We start from the raw sequence: 14353 nt of genomic DNA on the forward strand, positions 1-14353 counted from the left end.
GGGAATTTCATAAAACCTCTTCCACATAAATTAGATATAAAACAGACAAAAACAACTATCCCCATATTATGACTAACTAGAAAACTGTGCTAATGGATTTTACAAATTATTACATAGAATGCACACTTTCTTACAACTATCCATCACTTTTTTTTCAGGTTGACTGGGGTAGAGAACAGCTACTGTTAGCTTAGTGAATTGCTCATTGTAGGCATTTTACCTGGTGTATACTTTCCTGAGGACAACAGGGTGAAAGATGATTATAACAGATCAATATTAAATGACAGCAAAAAATATCTTTCCCTTACAAAAAAGTGAAGCAATATGTATTATTTATTACACTGTGAAGAGAAAGAGGTGAATTAGTAGCATATAATGATTCTAGAAGGTAAAGGATTGAGACTTTAAATCCTTTTATTATTGATTCTGTATCATGTGTGCTCCATTACACCAGGCATAACTCTCTAAAGTACAGCTCTTCCCTCTTTCTACAGGGAGAGTGTCAGACCTCAAAGCAGAGAGAGGGTCTACCGCCTTTGTGCATTCCTTCGGACGCGTTTATCAGTATTTAACTCTGACAGAATGGGAGCACACACTTAGGCTTTTTTATTTCCCAATGGCCATTCCTGCCTCTCTGCCTACAAGTTGCATTAGGAAGCGTCATAGGTACAACTGTAAAGTGGACAGACTGTGTTGTCAGTTCCTTCCATCTACTTTGTCCCTGTCGGAGAGTGAGTGGGTTCTTTCCTCTGCCTGGATGCTAATGTGTGGTCAGCCTGTGAGCTTATTGAGGCAAGGACCATTCTCTTTTATCCTTAATATTTCAACAATATTTGGCATCTCAATGTTGGTCACAAAAATAAACAAATGATCAACTAATTCATCATCAGTATTATGTTCTCAATATACATATTTTTTCATATTAGAAGAGACCATCTGGGAAGAAATAATAAGTGACTCATTAATGAGGCACCAGGGGATACATAGATAGATAGATGATAGATAGATAGATAGATAGATAGATAGATAGATAGATGATAGATAGATAGATAGATAGATAGATAGATAGAGGGCATGAGAGGAACATGTATGCCTTCAAATGACATGATTCAAAATTTCCACATTATTTTGCTTTGTTTTGAGTTGTCCCTGATTTGAGAAACTACCTCACCATTCTAGAAATAAAAAAGTTTAGGATATACTGTTCAGAAAATGAATGGGCAGATTTCGTGTCACCTCAGTTTTATGATTGGCATAGAAAGGCTTACAGAACACGGTCCTGTACACCAGGTGCCACCTTGGAAAGGCCTCCTAGCACCAGAGACAGACACCATTGGCTTAATTCACTCTGTGGTTCTCCCAACTGGTCCAGCAGACACTGCTGCGTCAATTTGTTCTTCAAACCCTTCACTTCTGACTCAGGCTAGTCCCTGGTTTCTGCTCCCATTCCCCTTCCCGTCCAGTGTTCACTTCACTGGTGAGATTCCGTGCCTACTACCTTATTGGGCCCGTCTCCAGAATGTGCTCTGGTTTCGCATCAACCCAGATGGACTGACTGCTCAAGCAGCCCTCTCCTGCCCCCTCCTGTCATAAGTCTGCATGGGCACAGCTTGGCCCAGGTAACTAAATCCTATTCGTGCATTCAATAGTAATTTATTGACTATTTGCCAAATGCAAGTACTATATTAGGTGCTTGTGATATATCAGTTAATAAAACAAAAAAATTGCTGTACTTAATAGTTTTCAAATGAGATCTTTATCTCTAGCTGTCCCCACACTTCGAAGGAAATAATTTATAAAGGAGCCATGCTATAAAAGGTTCCCTACTGTACAGATTTTGATTTAATTTGACTCTCTTGGAGCTCATTCAACTGGAGTTAGTATTAGGCGAATGAAAGACTGAAATATTGTTGTTTCATTTATGATACATTTCACAGCATACTGATGCTCCAATTTTTAAAAACACATATTTAAATTCTTTTCTTCAATAAATAATTGTTTATCTTAGGTCAGGTTCCCTAGAACAGACTATGAGAGAGAAATTTAGGTGCATGTGATTTACTGAAGGAGTTCTCTTCAGGAAATAGCATGTGAAGGAGTAGAGTAAGCATTAGAGGGGAGGGGATGGAGTTAACAAGGAGGAGGTTGAGTCTAGCCTTGATCTAATCTGGGGGAGGCTCTGGAATGTACATTGGGGATTTCTCACCTCCCAGGCCAGGCGACTATGCTTTCAGAGAACAATTCTCAGAGAAGAGGGGGTTGTCAAGTAGCAGTCAATAGTCATAGAAGCTATGAGATGGGTGCACCAGTCAGGTAGAGGGGATCTGGCTGAGGCACCCACAGTGCCTTTGAGAAGGCACTAGGGATTCCAGGCATGGGGAAATACTGAGAGCCTTAAAAGAATTTTTATAGATTCATGACTTTGATAATATTTTTTTAAAGTATCTCCTGAATTTCAGACCCTGGTGGGATTAGTATGCTGAAGAGTATGACATGGTTACTACCATTAGCTAATCTATGGACTAAGTGTGGAAGTAGACAGAGATGTAGAAGTGTTAAGCTGGTGTGACATGACTTCTGACAGAGTCACATAGAGTACATTCGGAGGTACGATGTGGGAGCAGTAATCAACCCATGCGATGGCTGGGGAGGAGGTCAGGGAAAGCTTCCCACATGATGTGACATCACAGCCAGTCTAGTCAGGGACCTTCATCAAGCTCTTTTCTTCCTATTTTATAATTTCCTGTGGCTGCCACACTAAATAACCACAAACTGGTGGCCTAAGCAACAGAAATTTATTCTCACCATTTGGGAGACCAGGAATCTGAAATCAAGATAAGGGTGTGCACCCTAGCTGGTTTTTCTCAGTGGTTAGAGCAGACTGAAGGGTTGTGGGTTCGATTCTGGTCAAGGCCACTTACCCAGGTTGCAGGCTCTATCCACGCCCCATTCGGGGCATGTGCAAGAGGCAACCTATCAATGTGTCTCTCATATTGATGTTTCTATCTCTCTGTATCTCCACTTCCACTCTCCCTTGTATTCTCTCTAAAAATCAATAGGGAAAATATCCTAGGGTGAGGATTAACAAAAACAAACAAGCAACAAAAAAAGATAGGGCGTGTTACCTCTCAAGGCTCTAGAAGAGAAAGCATTTTTTGCCTTTCTCAGCTCCTGGTGGCTCTAGACATTCCTTGGCTTCCAATGCATCACCCCAATCATTGCCTCCATCTCCACATGGCCCATTCTCTGTGTGTGTCTTCTCTTCTGTTTCTTATAACACTTGTCAATGGGTTTATGACACACCCTGATAATCTAGGTTAATATAATCTCAATATATTTATTTTAATTATATCTTCAAAGATCCTTTTCCTAAATCGGGTCGAATTTACAAGTTCCTGTGGATATGTGGATAGCTTTTATGGGGACCCTATTAAACCCGATATCTCACTATCAGTTAAATTGTTTCCTATCCAAAATGGAAAGGGGCCTTGAGTTTAAGCTTCTATAATTAATTGTTATATGATGAGGAGAGTGGTCTCCTAGATATGAACCCAAAATGTTATAGTTCCCAATTATAGCCACCTTTTAAGCCACCTTTTTGACAACTAGGATTTAGGACTTAAATCTTACAAATCCAAAGCTTATTATTAACTCCCTTTCCATGAAAAATAGGGGCAAGTCATCCTACATTCACCCTTTTAGTGGAGGAGACGTGCAGTAACTCCAAGTCAATTTCTTTTTTCAGGAAGACCACACACAATGATGCTAAGCATTAAGATGGTTTTCTGTCTAAGCCTATTTATTCACAATTCAGGATCTAATAAGGCAACCTTCTGATCAGGGGCAGTGGAAGTACTGGATGTGGGGAGAGTTATTGAGGAGGTATAGAGTTATGGATCTTGGTGAATAATTGGACATGATAATGGGAAACAGGGAAGATCCAGAGAAGAATACAAGACCTGGCCAAGATGAATCCAAGATGTTGGGTTTAGTGTTAAATATGCTGACTCTGAGAAAGTGGTAGCTCATTCAAATAGGAAACAAAATTATTAAACTGATGGCTGACAGATCTCCACCTTCTTAAGTTATTACTATAAGGCATTGCTTTTTTTTTTAATTAAAGAAAGATATATTGAGAATTTTTTAAAGTGTATCATGCTAGGTTTGAGCTTCATCTTTAAAGCTTTAACTAAACTTTCTACACACAAATATTCCCTAAACATGATGCCATAAATATATGGCACAGAGCATATGTACTTGAAGATGTGCTTTAATATAAGGAATTTTATTTCATGATTAGTATATTTGCTTGACTCTTAATTTTTCTTTAAGTTTTAAAAAGAAGTAGTTATTTTTAAATCTTCCTTTGTTTTCCTTTTCCATATTCTTACCAATTAAGCATTGAAAAATAAGCAGTTCATTTATAACTTATCTTCTTTTCTATTCCTTCCATCTTACTCTCTTCTTAAACTAGTGAGAGGAGAAATGGGCTTTGTTATTGTTCTTACTCTTTTTCATAGGGTGAGATTTATACTTAGAAAGACTTTCTTCCTTGCTTCTTTGGAAACAGTGACATGATTGTATTGACTGTGAACTTGCAAGTATGACATTGATTTACCTCTTTGTTTGCACTCATTGTTACCTTTCAAATGACTCAACTTTTCACACCACTTTAACAGATGAAGAACTTACTAAGGTGGCACTAGTATTATAGCAATCAATGTGCTAGCTAGTATAAGTCTTTAATATTTTATTCTATTTTTAAAAATGTCTTTTAAAAATTACATTTTATATACTTTTACATCTTCATTAAAATATTTAAATCAAGATTGTTATCTGATTTAACAATGATTTAAAATTTCAATGATATCATCATTGAAAGATGATATCATGTTACTTTTTAATATGCTTTCATTTGAATGAACACAGGTTAAAACAAGGGAAGAGTAAAGTTTTAAGAGAAGTAAACATTAAGTTTAATTGAGTTCAAGCTTTAATATGATAGCAGAACATCACCAAGTGTATTCACATAACTTCCCTTAGCACCACAGTAGGTGACTGAAAAACTGAAGGGAATAAGAGTTCATTCAGAGCTTGACAAGAGTCTATTCAGTGAGGGATCCACTGCTGGTCAATGTGTCTAATGCCTCATTATACTGACACACTAGGGAAAAATGCTCTGCTTTTTATATTGGGCATTTAAAATGAAAATGAATATCAAACCAAACATGCTATCTCCGCTTTGCTATGAAATAGTTGAGTCATTTTCATGGGAAGAGTAATGTTAACATGAGTAACTTTTTTGAAGCAGAAAAAATGTTACTAAAAATGATATTAACTTCCTTTTGTTTTCATTAAGTAAAGTTTTTCACTACCAATTGAAGCCAGTAAACGATGCCTGCCATACATATGTAAGGGCAAAAGATACATCCAATTTCTTCCTTAGGTCATTAAAACTTGTAATTATCCTTATTTTGGCTATGAAATTGAATGTGCAAATTTAGGAATGAAAGAAAGGGTAGAGGAATAGCATCCAAAGCACATCATGTTCAATAAGATCAAGAGTATGTGATGTTGGGAGAAATTCTGATATCTCTAAAATGTCTGTTTCTCCAATAATATTTCAAATGTATGCTTGAGGAAAAATTTAGTGCCCTAAGAAGAGTATACAGAAAGAGTATATGTTGACCTTTAGATCCTACTGTTTATAACTAATATTGTATAGAAATTACTTTTAAACCATGTTATTCCAAAACATCCACAGCTTTATAACTATATTTTACATTGAAATCTCCCAATTAGCAGATATGACTGAAAAATCTCCTTTGTGATTTAAAGCTATAGGAAAGGTATTGTTTAAATTTAATATTTATATTGGATTTAAACATCAGCAACAGTACAGAAGGAAGATTTTGAAGATGACAGTTATGTCCATAAATACAAATAACCTTGATAAATATTCAAATTTGGCTGAATTTTAACTGGAGGTTTATATCAATTACAAGGTCAAGGAATATTCTACTTCTTAAAAAGGCATCATATCCTATCTTAGCTAGTCTTACCAGTAAAGACGGTGGGCAATCTGGATGCTTTGCAATGAGCGGTGTAATAGGAGTTGCACTAGCGGACTTTCAAGGTTCCATTCAAACTTGATAGCCTGAAGTGAGAGAGAGAACCACTTTACTCTTGTTTGTCTCAGTAATAAAATTATAGCAGAATACAGAAGGACTTAAGAGGCTTGAGAAAAGACCAGGGAAAATGTCATAAACATTTTAACAAAACGGTAATAATACATGTTGATAGCTTTATTTGCTGGTGCATAACTAATCACAGCACACACACAGATCACACAGTTTAGGTGTGTGCAGTCTTGTTTCCTTCCCTTATGCATGCTTTAGTATCACAGGTAATAAATGAGAGCAGGTGGCTGGTAGAATTCAACAATGCCTAGGAGGAGAGTCCTGGCACAAAAATCTAATATGACGAACAATGCTCTGGATATAGAAATGGCATTATGAGGCAATAGATATTTCTATCCCTTTGGAGATGTAATTAATGCACGCCCAAAGCCTTAACTGAAATCACCAACTGATATATCAGAATCAACCTGCAGACCTTGAAGCTTTACATATAGGTTTGAAAGATGATTGTTGCCACTGTAACTCACACATTCCCAAATTCTTTCCCTCTTCTCTACTGTGAACAACTCAGGTTTTCTAGGATACTCAACCTGGAGGAAAATACAGACCACGATGCAGCCCTTGATATCCTTAGAGACCTACCCAGACCTCCATCTGCACTGTGCAGGGGTCTCACCAAGAGCAGTCAGTGCCTGGGCCCCAGTATGGTCCCAGGAATATGAATATTTTGCAGAAATGAAAACCAGGTTCTCTTCAGAAAAATATTCTTTCCTGCTTGAGAGGCAAGACTTCTAACTTTAGTTGTTCAGTAAGTTACCTCTCTCTCTCTCTCTCTCTCTCTCTCTCTCTCTCTCTCTCTCTCTCTCTTTCACACACACACACACACACACACACACACACACACACACACACCACACTCAAAGTTTAAGCCAGGTTTTGTACCACAGTACAGACAGCAGAAAAAAAGTTGTACATCATTCATTCACACACATGCCTGAAGAACCACCTTGATATGCCCACTATCCCCAAGGATGAGAAAGTTTATGAATTCCTAAGGAGTGAGGGTGATTTCACAGAAGATGATTTTAGCACATTTGCATAAACTCCGGTAGCTGTCTGAATGCCTAACAACCATAATGTATGTTGTCTTAAACTGTAGCTATGACCTTCGTTAACTTACTTGCTAAAACTGGGTTATGTTAATGCCCTAATAGTGAGCATATCCTATCAGCATATGAGCAGAAGAGATGCCTCGGAATTTATTTCCATGTTTCTGTTTTCAGCTTTCTCTTTAGGCTTCCCCATTATTTCTTCTTGAACCCAATAATTACTTGTTGATCTTGAATTGCCTTCTTTGTTTCCAAACTTTCTGCTTTGCTCTGTCTACTGGTACAATTTCCCCCTAAATCCTGCCTCATCGTCTAAGATATAGGCACTTTTTCTGGTGCCTATACATATCATATTATCATGAACCTACCTGCAAGGTTATGACCTGTGTGTTGTATTACCTGGGTCTGTATCTTATTTGATTTCTAGCTATGAAGCATACCTTCTATTTTCATTATGATCATAGAATCTTTTTTTATTGCTTTAATATAGCCTTTGTACTTCTAACAAGACAACACATGAAATGACATGATTTCAGAGAGTGATCAATAGGGTACAATTTCTTTATATCTTGGAAAGTTTTAAAATCAGGTCAGAGCATGGAAGTTTAAGGACAAACTCCACAACAAATGTTTTTATTTGTTTATTGTTTTTATTAATCTTCACCTGAGGATATTTTTCCATTGATTTTTAGAGAGAGCAGAAAGGAGGGGGAGAGAGAGAGAAACATCGATGTGGGAGAGACACATCACGTGGTTGCCTCCTGCACATGCCCTGACCAGGCTCAGGGATCGAGCCTGGAACTGAGGTACATGCCTTTGAGTGGAATCAAACCCAGGACCCTTCAGTCCATAGCCTGACACTCTATCCACTGAGCCAAACCAGGTAGGGTCACAACAAATGTTTTTAAAATTCTTTCCAGTTTTTATTTATTTTATAGCCACATTATACACTTCTTGGCCACCTCAAAATATTTTACAATATTCACTTTTAATTAGGAAATCATTAAAACTTTACCTAATTGTACCTCTGTGCTTTTGCTATGCTGGATTCCATGTGCACCTTGTCTGAAGAATTTGGATTTGCAGGTGTATGGCTCTCAGTGATATTCCTGTTGCCAAGTGTGTTGATTCAGATTGGGGCTTTCAAATGGGCTTAATCTTAACTTTTGTAAAAACTTACTTTTTTTAGTTGGGTGAGATATAACATGATGCCTATACTCAGGAGCTGTAAGATGAATGATATTTCTACAAGTTTAATTAATCTTTATTTTCTCTATAGTATCCTGGCAAATCTAGGGAAGTAAAACTATAAGGATTAATATAAGTAATGATATGGTAGAGTTTTTTTCAAAACCAACTCTCTATGTAGTCTTCAAAGGAATGCATATTATTTTTGCAAAGTAATATGGTTTTCCAGCTTAATAATACAGGCATCCCCCATCAGGTTCAGAGTTTCCTATCTTAAATGTTTAAAAGTGAAGGAATCTGGCATTTAAAATAGCTTGTAACTACAACCTGGCCTTTAAGATAAAAAACACCTGAGTGTTTAAAAAACAACAACAAACAAACAAAGGCAAAAAACATAAAGACCACTATTTTAGATCCATTCAGCATTCAGTATATAGTCAACTTGGAAAAAAATATTGTTTGTAGTTTAGATATTCAGTCATTTACAGGGTCATTTGTAAAATGTATAATTGCTTATATTTCTAGGTAAGTTCATGTTTTTTTCTAAAATTAGTCCAACAACATTGTAATATTTGATTCTGTCACTAAAATATATTCCCTGTACGAAAAATTTAGGAACTCCCTAAATTATAAATTATAAATGCTACTTTTATAAGAATTATAATCAATTTAGAATACTCTAAGGCAGTGGTTCTCAACCTTGGCTGCACATTAGAATCACCTGGGAATCTTTTTAAAATCCTGATTTCTGGGCCTCATCCTCCGGAAATTCTGTTTCTTTGTTATGGGGTGGGGCCACAACATTAGTAACAAAGAAACAGAATTTCCGGAGGATGAGGCCCAGAAATCAGGATTTTAAAAAGATTCCCAGGGGATTCTAATGTGCAGCCAAGGTTGAGAACCACTGCTCTAAGGGAAAGGCAAGAAATACAAAATTCTGAGGATCTGGCTAGCAAAAGGGTATTACTTATATAACACTTATTAACTTAATTTACATAGGTAAAAAAGATTTAATCACAAGCATATTTATTTTTCCCCAGTTTAATTAATAAGCGCAGTTGCTTTTAAAAAATCCTCTTTGGCTTTTACATACCTTTTTTGTAACTGTATGAGTTTTGGCTAGAGAATGTCTGCGGTTACCCATGTTGACATTTGAGCCATAATTTCTCCCTTTGGCTGGCCAAACTGCAATAGCACTTCAAGTAGTCTATTGTTGATTCATCAGAAACACTGAAAGGCAATTGTTAGCTAAAATCCTGGAATTGCTTGGCAGCTCTGTTGTTCTTACCTGAACTAGCTGTGGGAGATAGTCCAGTAGTTCGTCATTCAGGAGGTTGTCTAATTGCTGAACTGCCACTTTACGAATTTCTTGATCTGGAAAACTAATACAAAGGAAATATATTTATTAAGCAGTGAATGGTATGGAATAATACATGAAAAATATCAGGGAAACAGAGAACAAATTTCATCCTCAGTGCATAAAATAAAATAATGGTCCCACAATCAATTAAGATGACTATTAGTACCAAATAATTATTTTTCTGTATTCTATATACCATGTCAATTGCAGTAGAAAGTCCTTTTGACTAGATTTTGGAAACTTGAGTTTAAGTTAGATCCCCTTCCAGCTTTCTTGTCTATAAAATGTGGATAATAGTGATACCATTGTAATGAATCTAATTATTAATAACTGGAAAGGAGCAAAGGGAAGGCCAAATATTAATAGGCATGCCCAGAAAAGTCTGGGTGGCATAGGGAAGATACTTACCTGTCAGTCAGACTTGGGAATAGGTCATTGGCCAGAGTAGGCCTGGCCACTGCAAGCATGGGAAGATAGGACATACTTAAACCCTTAAGCAAAGAAGTTCTCTCTCCTGGTTTGCCTAAGATTCTCATGACTCTTGTTGCAGGGATGTGCTCTCTTGGGTCCCCTGCATTCACCCATATGGCTCACAACCATGTGGTCCCCATACACAATGAACAAGTGGACGACAACTAGTCTGATGCTACATGGGACCCAGCTCCATCCATGGAATGGAAACTCCGGACACTGGCTTTGCTTTTAGCTCTGCTGAATCCCTGTTCAGGCGCCATATGTGGCACACTCACCATGGTTAGGGTGAACCTGAGGGGGTGGTGGTGAAGGATTAAAGAAGACAGACAAGAGAATAAAGCTGGGGCTAGGTGGGACGCTGCTCTCAGATGGAGAGACAGTGCCACAGCCTGCAAGCTGAGTCTTTATTTTATAGCCAGATTCCATGAGGCAAAGTAAGGGCGTGGTCAAGATGTTTACAATGTTCTTGTGGGTTTCGAATCTACTCAGTTATATGCACCTGCTTTGTTTTGGCGCACCTCCCGCAGCCCACCTCACTTAGCCAACTGAGACCACAGGTTCAGACTATACAGTCAAGCTTACAACTATAGCCTTTGGCTATAATTGTGCTGGGCAGGCTTTGCCCTCCAAACTGGGACTTGCACGTGGCTTTGCCACGAGAGGACAGTTCCCTCTCAGTCCGAGGCTTGAACCTGTCCAAATGCTGTAGCCGCTCTCCACAAATCCCCAGCTGCACATCTTCTAGGACTGGATTAAGGGAAATGGGACTTTAGAAACCGAGGGATGTAATTGCATGAAAATAAAGCTTTCTACCACATCTCATTCTCCCGTGGGGGCCTCTGGAATGCTTATTTCAGCAGTACCCCAGGAATCCCACTCCCACTAGCAACAAAGGCCATACACACATTTCTGCGATAATAATAGGACATCTAACATCTTTTCTAAAATAGTATGCAAATCTTTGCTTATAATTTAGCCATGCATTTATTAAATAAAGTATTACCAGCTGGAGACCGGATAGTTTATATGATTACTAATGGAATACATTTGGATGAGTTTGGCCAGATCATAATGAAAATTAGAAATCTAAAGTACTTTATAATAAATAAAAATAATTTAATAAGGCTAACTCTTACTAGAACAGGAGTTCTTGAGGGAAACTGTACCTTATTCATTTTAGGACTGCACATGCCTGTGGTAAGATTTAGCACTCATTAGACACTTAATAAATGTGTGTTATTGAACTAAATTTATGGAGGTATTTAGCATTTGAAACCCTGTTTCAAATACAATTTATCCTCAAATGGGCTCCTCAGGTTGCCATTATCTTGTTCCATCAGAGGAGTTAGATGCAATTACCTCCAAGCGCCTGGAAGTGCCTAGAGATAAGTTTTGGCACCATCTTGCTTTGACAAGATTTTGACATACTGCTTTGACATGTTTAAAAAGAACTGAGCTTTGATTAGAACAATTAATTGTAAATAAATACATTTTCAGGAAAAATAGGCATAATTTAAAATTCCAAGGGCTATTTATAGTAACTCATTGAAAAACAGAGAAATGAATAAACAAATAAACAAAACCCCTGAATCACTTTGCATGATTTTTTTTCAATCTGTCAGGTAAGAACTTTGAAGCTTGGCTCCCAATACTGGGGAGGTCAGAAAGCTTTAAAGTCTTTAATATCCAGCCTTTGTTCAGCATATGAGGTTACTGAAGGGTGAAATGAATGCCATGCAGCTCCAGTGTAAAGGAAAAAATGGTATTACTCAGTATCTCTCAACTCTCCTTAACAATGGTTTGAAATGTAATGTTTAAACAGGTTACATATTTTTCCTTCATTTAAACTGAGCATTTTAATCACAACAAGAATTTCACTTGCAAGGCTATTCACTCAAAACCCTTGTTTCTGACCTGCAAATACAGTTCCAATAATTATCTTTCTTTGAACATTCTGGCAATGAGACCTAGTGAGAACTGTCGTGCGGACGCATCTCAAGAAGTACCACAAAGGTCGGAAGATCTCAGTGTAGCATCAAAAACAGCTGGAGAGCAGAAAGAGTGTAATAAAAATGCAAAGCTAGAGGACGGTGAGCTGGTTTTAGCACACTAAGACTTCATTTTCTCCTAACTAAATGTGATTCACTCTAATTTATTGCTCTCAATTTCTAAACCATTTGTCTGAAGCTTGCGGGCATCAAGGTCAGTGTGAGGACATGTGAAGCCTTAGAGGGAATAGTTGCTTGGTACATTTTGTTGCCTTAAGTGATGACTTAAGTCAGATAAGTCAGCCAGGCTTTCTTGTGTGCCTATGTTATCTTATTGATATGAATAACAACAAAAAATGAAAAGTAGCAAAAACAAAACTCTTTGATGACTACTATACCTCTAATTATGTATTTATTTCCAAATACTAAAGTGTAAACTCCATGAAATCAGATTTTTTTTTTTGCCTGATTTGTTCATTGATATGTCCCCAATGCTTACAGATTGGTGGGCATGCTCTACATATTTGTTTGAAGAATATCCAAACTGAATGAATTGTCTTTCCACCTCGAACATCTCTACTTCCAGACTTTTCATTTGTAGTCTGTGTTATCATCTTTTTCCAATCATGTAGGTCTAAAACTGTGAGATACTTCCCCTCTGTATGTCCTTCTCATTAAATTTTTTCCTCCTTTCCATCTGGCGAAATTCTATTCATCATTGTAGTCAAAGCTCAAGCATCAATTTACCTGCAAAGCTGTGATAGCCACTTTGTGTACCTGTAGAGTTGATCATGTCCTTTCCTATGAGGTTTCATATTATGCACATGGTTGAAGGCCGGCTCATTCATTCATTAATTCTAGTGTTTGCACAGATGAGTAAAAGTTTGTGGAGTTGCTAATGACCTTTTATCTTGATATCTAATTAGTTGCTAAGTTCTGTTGGCTTTTCTGTTCTATTCTATTCATCATGCCTGATTTTCGTTTCTTCTGCAGCTGTCTAGTCTAGGCAATAATTATCTCTTGCTGGTACAAAAGTTTTTCATAGTAATATCTTATAAAATTTCTTAATTTATTTGTACACTTATTTGTCATAAAACATTGAATGGTTTGCTACTTCCACTGTGTCTCTTTCAGGCCCATGTAAATACTCAAGGCCAGCTGAACACTTCAGATTTTTCCACTCCTGTAATACTGCATAAACTGCTCTGGCTCACTGGGATGATATTTTTACTCTGAAAATGCCATGTGAATTCTCGCAACTGTGAGCACTGCAACTTTCACTGGGAATATCCTCCTTTTTCTTCTTAAAGTTCTATTCCTCATTCAAAATCTGGACCAAATACTCTTAAGATAAGGATCCCAATCTTTAGTCATCAATTTTCTGGACTCTTAGGGCCATTTACTAGATGACTCCATGGCCACTTAGGATATGCTAGTGTGCATTAGGGTTTACCTTTTTATAGATGTATCATCATTCCTCAACTAGTGAATAAATCAACTGAGAATAAGGATTGTTTCATCTTCTATTTTTATGCCTAGGATTTAGTACCATTCTTCAGACATGCATTGATTATAATATAATAAATAAAATCATATTATGAAGTCCCTTTTATTTTTTGCTGTGCTCTAATTTACATAGATAGCAATAGGTATAATTCCACAAACACCATTTATATAAATTCTAGGTTTCCCCTCCTCCCCATTCACTTGGTAAGAGAAAAACAAATCTGAAGACAGTGAAAAAATAATATGTATGTTTTTTCAGACTCCTTCAGGAACAACCTCCCCACCTCCAAAAAATACCTCACAACCTCATGACATCTGCATAGTATAATCCAAAAGAAAAATTATATATTTGTATCAATATGTACAAATGCTGGAAAGAATGATTTTGCACCTTAATGGAAAGGGATGTATCTTTTATTCGCTACTGTTGTTTGAAGTTCAGAAAGAAATTGGGAGCGAAATTGCTAAGAAACTAACCACATGACATCCTGAGATGTGACTAAGGCCTAACAGCATTAAAGCACATCCAAATATAACTCGCATTTGACTATTTTAGAAAGAGCTGGCCACATTAAAAGAGACTGGCAG

General features: G+C 37.1%; 1 protein-coding gene across 1 annotated transcript in view; it reads right to left on the reverse strand.

Annotated features, from left to right (window-relative positions):
- PIK3C2G (phosphatidylinositol-4-phosphate 3-kinase catalytic subunit type 2 gamma) overlaps window positions 1-14353 on the reverse strand; it is a 283175-nt gene that overhangs the window by 145470 nt on the left and 123352 nt on the right. Inside the window, exons 17-18 of the mRNA XM_081084139.1 lie at window positions 9726-9819; window positions 6063-6157 (exon numbers count right to left, since the gene is read on the reverse strand). Of these exons, the coding sequence (XP_080940265.1) occupies window positions 6063-6157; window positions 9726-9819 (189 nt within the window). The remainder of the gene's footprint in view (window positions 1-6062; window positions 6158-9725; window positions 9820-14353) is intronic.

Source organism: Myotis nattereri (assembly GCF_964212035.1).
Source record: "Myotis nattereri genome assembly, chromosome: 2".
In the NCBI taxonomy this organism is placed as follows: Eukaryota; Metazoa; Chordata; class Mammalia; order Chiroptera; family Vespertilionidae; genus Myotis; species Myotis nattereri.